The 8,010-nt window shown below is 47.5% G+C and overlaps 1 protein-coding gene across 9 annotated transcripts in view; it reads right to left on the reverse strand.

The window, feature by feature from the left end:
• Window positions 1-6,670, reverse strand: part of Ppfia1 (PPFI scaffold protein A1) — an 85,021-nt gene extending 78,351 nt beyond the window's left edge. For 8 of the 9 annotated variants that reach the window (XM_075972920.1, XM_075972919.1, XM_075972915.1 and 5 more), the window contains exons 1-2: window positions 6,463-6,597; window positions 5,195-5,458 (exon numbers count right to left, since the gene is read on the reverse strand). In XM_075972920.1, the coding sequence (XP_075829035.1) occupies window positions 5,195-5,458 (264 nt within the window). In that variant the 5' untranslated portion in view covers window positions 6,463-6,597. Of the gene's footprint in view, window positions 1-5,194; window positions 5,459-6,462 lie in introns of all 9 variants that reach the window. The other variant, XM_075972922.1, reaches the window with a different exon arrangement.
• Between the last annotated feature and the right edge of the window lie 1,340 nt (window positions 6,671-8,010).

The following is an 8,010-nucleotide window of genomic DNA, read 5'->3' on the forward strand; positions in this document are numbered from 1 at the left end:
TAAATAAATAAAAAATATTAAAAAACAAACAAACAAACAACAACAACAAAAACCTTTAGGAAACTAACAAAGGATTGTCACATTTAATAGAGAATGTTTACCAAAGTTCTTCAGTGACTACTGCATTTGTAGGTTGAACAGTGCATGTGCACTTCCAGGAACAAGACAAGGAGTTCCATTATTACCATGACAGTTAAATCCTGGGCTGGAGAGCTCAGCAGGTGCAACTCCACAAGAAAAATATAGCAGAAAGGAAATAAATAAAATGGAGAGCATGATCATGACTCCCAAATCCCAAAACTCCTCTTGGGAGGCTAGGCAATGAATGAATGAATGAATGAATGAATGAATGAATGAATCGCAAGTTTTGAAAAAAAGAGGAAAAGGAAGAAGTAGTAGCAAAAGCCAGTTATATTTAGGAGCTAGAGAGCTGGCTCAGCAGTTAAAGAGCACTTGTCTACTCTGACAGAGGACCTAGGTTCAATTCCCAGCACCCACATAGTGGCTCACATCTCAGTATCTGTACACTTGGCTCCAATCCCAAGTAATCTAACATCTTTTCTGGACTCCAGGGGCACTGTATACAGGTAGTGCACAGACATCCATGCAAGCAAAACCATACACATAAAAATAAAAAAAAATGTTCAAAACAGTATTTTTAAGCCAGTTCTATCTCAATACACTAATATTAATAAATAATTATAGAGTTGCTTTGTCTGTAGATTAGAAGAACAATGCTGAAAAGACACCAGCCACTATATCAGACATGTTCAAAGTTAAACCCTGGTTCATCCTGTGTAGTCTGACAAGCAGACTGAATGAGTTGGGGAGGGGCATACACTCAGATGACAGTTTTTCTCTCCTTTCACCATGGGTTCCAAAACCAGGCTAATGGGGGCAAACGTTTGAACCCACCACATTTCATGAGCCGGATTAAGAAATTCTTAAAAGAACAAAGGTAAAGAACTTAAAACATCAGATCTCAGGACGATATCTGTAGTCATCCAGACACTGTGATAGAGCAGAAGAGCCACCCATTCACTCCATCACTCAGACACACTTCAGTAAAAGAGAGCAGATTTCCTCATCAGGGCACAGTATGTATTACTTTGGTGTTTTTGTTTTCGTTTTTGTTTTTTGAAAGACAGTTCACTATGTAGTCCAGGCTAGCCTGGAACTCAATGCATAGACTAGACTGTCCTCAAACTCACAGAGAACCACCTGCCTCTGTTTCCTGGGTGCTGGGATTAAAGGTATGCACAGCCAGCTTGGCTTACATGAAATATTCTTTTGTTTTTAATTACTTACTTTTATGTGTATGGATATTTTGCCTGCAAGTATGTCTATGTACCACCTGTGTGCCTGGTGTCCTTGGAGACCAGAGAAGGGCATCAGATCTCCTAAAACTGGAGTTACAGAAAGCCACTGTAAAGCCGGGTGCTGGGAATTGAACCCAGGTCCTCTATAATAGAAGATAGTGCTCTTAACTATTGAACCATCTCTCAGGCCCCTATATTAAATACTCTTAGGCTGGAGAAGTGGCTCAGCTATTAAAGGATAGACTCACAACCAAAAATAAATATTCTTGGAGGGGAAAAAAGATCAACCAACTGAACTACATTAAAATTTAAAACTTTAAAAGATATTGCTGAGCTGAATATAATAGGCACCTGAAATTCTAGCACTTGAGAAGCTGAGGCAGGATTATCAAAGGTTGTAGGCTAGCCTGGGCCACACGGCAAGACCTCTATATATGAATGTGTGAGAACATCTGTGGTGGGCTGGAGAGATGGCTCAGAGGGTAAGAGCACTGGCTGCTCTTCCAGAGGTCCTGAGTTCAATTCCCAGCAACCACATGGTGGCTCACAGCCATCTGTAATGAGACCTGGTGCATTCCTTGCCAGCAGTACATTGTATGCTTAATAAATAAATAAAGAAATCTTTAAAAAAAAAAAAGAACATCTGTGTCTTCACATATATGCAATACTACAAAGTGAAAAGGCAAATATAAGAGTATTAAAAACAACCTTCCAGGCTGGGAATATGGCTCAATGGTTAAAGTACACAGCACCCAAGTAAAAGCCCGGTGTGGCAGCCATGCCTGTAATGTAGAGAAGGACTGGAAAGACAACTAAGCATATGGGTAAGAGCACTTGCTACTCTTGCAGAGTTCAGTTTCCAACACCCACACGGCAGTTCATAACTCTCTGGAACTCCAGCTCCAGAAAATCCAATGCTTCTTATCTCTGTAGGCTCCTGAACCCACATGGTACACATACATACACTCAGGCACACACACATACAAGATAAATACTAAAAAAAAAACCAGTAAGGTTGAAGGTTGAGAGCAGTCAAGGAAGGCATCCAACATGAAACGCTGGCTTCCACACAGATGTGCAAAAGCATATGAACGCCTGCATACAAACATATGAATATACAGGAACACATACAAACCTATTATATACATACACAAAAAAATTAATTAAGAAATGTTTTTCTAGCTAGGTGGTTGTACACGCCCTTAATCCAAGAACTTAGGAGGCAGAGGCAGGTCGATTTCTGTGAGTTTAGGGCCAGCCTGACTTACACAGTGAGTTCCAGGACAGCCAAGGCTATGTAGAAAGACCCTGTCCCAAAACAAACAAAAAATTCTTCTATACATCTATGCACTCAGAATGTATAAAGAATTCAAATTAGAAACAAACAATCCAATCAACAAATAGAAAAAAAAAGAGTTGCTGAGCCGGGCGGTGGTGGCGCACGCCTTTAATCCCAGCACTCGGGAGGCAGAGGCAGGCGGATCTCTGTGAGTTCGAGACCAGCCTGGTCTACAAGAGCTAGTTCCAGGACAGGCTCCAAAGCCACAGAGAAACCCTGTCTCGAAAAACCACAAAAAAAAAAAAAAAAAAAAAAAGAGTTGCTGCACTGCAGGCGGCTGCAGTCAGGAAGTCACCTCTCCATGTGGAGCTTTGCAGCACATAACAACAGCCTCTCATTCTGCTGGTGGCCATGTGGTTGTACCAACTGTCACCACATTCACTTTTGGCAGCAACTCCTGAGGCTGCTGTCACTACAATTCCACTCCTTAGAATACTCCAGCAGAAACACACACATCCAGTTCTGTACCTCCCCAAATGCATAGGCCGCCTGGGAAGTTTAGGACCAGTGGCAGCCTCAGGGGTCCTGACAGCAGCAAGAGCAAGTAGGACCCATCTACACAGCACACTTTGCTGAAAGCAAAGATGGGTTTCACTGAATCCAGAGAAGAGTCAAAAGAAAACATAAAACATTTCCTATAGAAAGTTAAGCATATGCAAAGAAACCAATAGTGAAGAGCTGGGTCACATTAGAATGAGGGACAGTCACTGACAACAGGCAGCGGAAAGGTGTTTTTATAAAAGGTATGGTCCTGTCCACCTCTTGATACAAGCGGAGCTCCATAAGCATAACTGAAGAGCTGGCTGAAGCACACACCTGTGACCTGTAGGTCGCCCTCTTGCATGCTCCAGTGTAAGTACTCTGTCTGGACACATACACCCATCTGGTTACAGTTTTTAGCCACCAGAGGACCCTGATTCCAGAAAGAGAATAGGCTTGGAGTAAGTTTACTCAGGTCAGCTCTGACATAACTGTGGGTACCAGCAAGTCCTAATTCAAGGAGGCAGTGCAGAGCAGCAGCCAGCACCACCTAGCAACAGGCTTCCTAGCAGGTACAACACCTGCTGCCTGAAACCCGTTGCCCACAACACCAATCACTTCTTTGTCCCCAGCACCTGTTCTTTCCAAAATCCTAAGTGTTGGCCAAACACTGCTGCACACAGACTTACAAACACGACTGCAAAGCAGAGCAAGTAGAACACACAGCATCTTTTTTTTTTTTTTTTTTTTTTGGTTTTTCGAGACAGGGTTTCTTTGTGGCTTTGGAGCCTGTCCTGGAACTAGCTCTGTAGACCAGGCTGGTCTCGAACTCACAGAGATCCACCTGCCTCTGCCTCCCGAGTGCTGGGATTAAAGGCGTGTGCCACCATCGCCCGGCTAACACACAGCATCTTGAAGGCCTCTTCAGCCTGTGGCAACAAAATCTGACCTATTAACCTGCTAATTCCAAAGACTCCAGAAAGAAATTATTCTCTAGCCCCTAAACAAAAACTCTCAGCACACAACACTAACATCAAATTATTATTTCTGAAAAGGACATTGAAACGTTTAGTCCATCTTACAGAACTGACTACAGCCAAGAGATGCATCAAGGCAGTGATTATTCACTTGCTAACTGATCTCTGCAGACCCACCGTGAGAGCATAAGTGCAGCTTCCTTGAGCACCATGAAGATACCCATCATGAATGAGCAAAATGGGCTCGTCAGCACAAACCTAAGCAGCCCCTGCGCCATGTGCCTTTCACCTTGGCCTTTGCTGGCTATACCGCTTTCTCCTTGCCCAACCACGGACACCAGAAGAGAAGGCTCCAACACACGAGTCCACACGTGATACTAACAACACACAGGGTGTCTCACCTGCCCAGGAAGAGGAGCCGTGGGAGTCAATGTTCAATCTTTTCAAAACAAAGCTTTGCAGCTCACGGATGTGCTTAAGAAAGCCTGTGAAGACTTTACTAATGTGATCAGTCCTATTTATCCACAAGATTTCCCCCAGGAAATTAGAAATCCATAAGACACAAAAGCCCTGAGATTCACTTCACACAAGTCCACAGCAGGTAAGGGCAAGTCTAAGACACAGTACGGGAGCTGAATTGCTTCACAAGCTCTTGTCAAAAACTTTGAAGCATAGCCAGGTACTGGTGGCGCAGGCCTTTAATCCCAGCACTTGGGAGGCAGAGTCGGATGAATCTCTCAGTTCAAGGCCAGCCTTGTCTACAGAAAGAGTTCCAAGACAGCCTAGGCTACAGAGAGAAACCCTGTCTCAAAAAAAAACAAAACCAACCAACAAACAAAACAGCAACAACAAAAACTCAACTTTGAAGCACTTTTACTGTAGCAGTATATTCAAATGGCTTTGGAGAACACCCATTTGTTCCCAAACTGAACTCCTGGGAATTTTGCCTGTGTTTAAAAAACACCAGAAACATTACTTCCCAAGTGGTTACACAAAATAGCCAGTAAGCTAACACACTGACTAGACTATCCTACAGACATTTAGTGATAGACCCCTTAGTTTCAGTAAGGTTGGCATACCTGTGGAAGCGCAGTGTTGAGCTGCCTCTGCAAGGAATCTCTTTCATGACCAACCTCGTGCAATTTCCCCTGTGTTAATGCCAGTGTTTCTTGCGTCTCTCTCAGTGTGTCCAGAAGGCGGTCTCGTTCTTCCAGCATGGATACCATGAGCTGCTCAAAATGTGAATCAGCATCTGGCTGTGAAGGGGAGCCTGACCCATGGCTCCCACCTCCTCCTGGGGGGCCTTCCGCTTCACTAATGGTCGGCATCACCTCGCACATCATCTTGAAACAGGAAAGATGCAGAGGACAGTCAGTAGGTGCAGAACACAAACCTGCAGCTTTCTGAGCACTGCCTGGGGCTGATGAGCCAACAGGCTGACAGCCCCACACTGTCAGAACTGCTCCACTTTGGATGCACACACTCTGGGAAGTAGCATGCACTGACCAATGGGAAGTGCACACTGGGGGACTCCACAGTCCTGGGAGCAAAGGGAGCTGGAATGCTCATCTCTTCCACCCAGGCTGAACCAGTGGGGTTTGCTGAAAATCCGCACTCAGCAGCTGAAGACAGTGGGCTTCTTTAACTTATTTTGCTCTTCCCCAGGAAGAGAGATTCAAAACATATTCCCTCAACCACAGAAGAAGACTGGGAACTGACAAGCACCAGCGCTATGGACCAAAGCATCTTCCAGGAATGTGTGCAGTCAGCTCCTGGGAAGGACAGCCGGGCTCCCTGACTTGTGGGGCTGGATAGTTGGTGAGCGGAAAAAGCAACTGGATTGGCTCTTAGAGGCCTGGACAGAGGTGTTTTTGTAAAGGCCTGCTGCTGTGCAACGGTTGGTCAGCCAAGCTAACTTACATAAGTTTACAGCCAAAGAGGGGGGCAAAGGAACAGAGTTTCCACACTGAGAATCTAGGAAGCAAGGCAAGATAAGAAAGGAGAAGGGAAAGGTGAGATGGCACTAGAGATTGTCAGAACACAGGGAGGAGGATGAAGGGGATGCCCTGCAGGTGCACCTGCCCATCCCAGGATGAACATGGAGACCAGGACCCCGCTGCCCCTGCCTGGCTCAATTGACCCCAGCCTCGCTCCCCCAACCCCTCTAACCTCGGCCAAATTAAGCTGACTCGGACTTAAGTGATATCAACCCGGTTTGGCTGACCCTGGCTCGGCCAAGCAAACCCCAACCCTGCTGACCCCGCTGACCCCCGCCCGCTGACCCAGTCGACCCGGCCCCGTCGACCCCGGCCCGCCACTCTGCGCGGCCCGCTCCGCCCGCCCTCACCTTGGCCGGCGGGCGCGGTTCCGGGGCTACGCGGCAGCCTTCGGGCGGCGGCAGGCTGCGGGGCCGACCCACGCAGCCCCGCGGCTGCGTCCAAGCCCGGCCCCCGGACCCGCCGCCCCGCTCGTCACGAAGGCCGGGCCGCCGCCGCGGGACACTGGCGAGCGCAGAGGACCGGGCCCGGCGCGTCGCCGGCGTCAACGTGCCCGACGTCCGGCGCGTCGGCGAGAGCGTCAGCACCGCCCCCCGAGGGAGAGGTCGGCTGCATAGCTATGCGCATGCGCCAACTCCGCGGTAGGGGGTGGGCGACCTTTCCCGAACGCCAATTGGCTATTTAGCCCTTTAGCCGCGCCCTCCACCCCACCCCCTAGCCAGGCCAAGCTCCACCACCCAGGCAGGACGGCCGATGGGGCCTCAGGTAAAGAACTGTGGCAGGTGCGCACAGTTTACTGTCCTGCTTTCCCTGCTGTCACTTTACCGTGTGAGCTGACGTCACCCAAACACCGACGTCATCCCAGCTCCCACTCTCAGACCCAAGACTTCTGCTGAGTCTCCGAGTCGCGCCGGACCACCTGCAGAATCGAAAAGTGCTGACCGACTGGGCGAGGTGCTTGCCTCGCGCCTGTAGGCCTAGCCTTACAAAAGTCTGAGGCAGGAGGATTGTCTTGAGTTGGAGGCCCTGTCTCTGAAATACAAAGGCGACTACCATCAACTCTGACAACCGAATTCCATCTTCGGGACCCAGAAGACCTGCATTAGATCCTCGGTATCCACGCGGTCCTGAGTCTCATGACTCCCATGCGTGCACACACATGCACACACACACACACACAAAATGAGTAAGTAAATGTAAAAACAAACAAAAAATTTAAGGGCTCAGTCACCCTGCAAGTATGACTCAAGTGCAACATGAGTTCCACTCCCAGAAACCACACAAAGATAAAAAGCCAGCCGGCTTTGATACTGCACACCTTTATTCCCAGCACTCAGGAAACAGGCAGTCAGATCTGAGTTCGAGGCCAGTCTAGTCTATGTACTGACTTCCAGACCAGCCAGGGGTAGTGAGATCTTGTCAAAAACAAAAAAGAAAAGAAGGAAGGAAGGAAGGAAGGAAGGAAGGAAGGAAAAAAGGAAGAAAGAGAAAGAAAGGAAAAAATTTAATTAAAGCCAATAAAATAGTACAGAATAGGCAAGGCAAGATGATGGTCAACCATAGCTGAGAAACCAGTAAAATTTTCTGTCCTGGGATACACAGAGAACTAGGCCAGTCAAGGTTACATGGCCAGATCCCTATCCCAAGAGATCAATAATTAATTAAAAAATCAAGTTTGTGACCCAGGCATGGTGGTGCACACCTTGAATCCTAGCACTCAGAAAGCAGAGGCAAGCAGATCTCTGTGAGTTTAAGGTTAGCCTGGCCTTTATAGTGAGACCCTGTCTCAAAAACACAAATCAGATTGCAGATAGTAGCCGTGAGTTCTCCGAGGGGCTCTCCCGGTACCGTCAGTCACTGCACCACACCGAGTCCTCAGTTGCCTGGATCTCAGGCTT

Source organism: Microtus pennsylvanicus, chromosome 5 (genome assembly GCF_037038515.1).
Source record: "Microtus pennsylvanicus isolate mMicPen1 chromosome 5, mMicPen1.hap1, whole genome shotgun sequence".
In the NCBI taxonomy this organism is placed as follows: Eukaryota; Metazoa; Chordata; class Mammalia; order Rodentia; family Cricetidae; genus Microtus; species Microtus pennsylvanicus.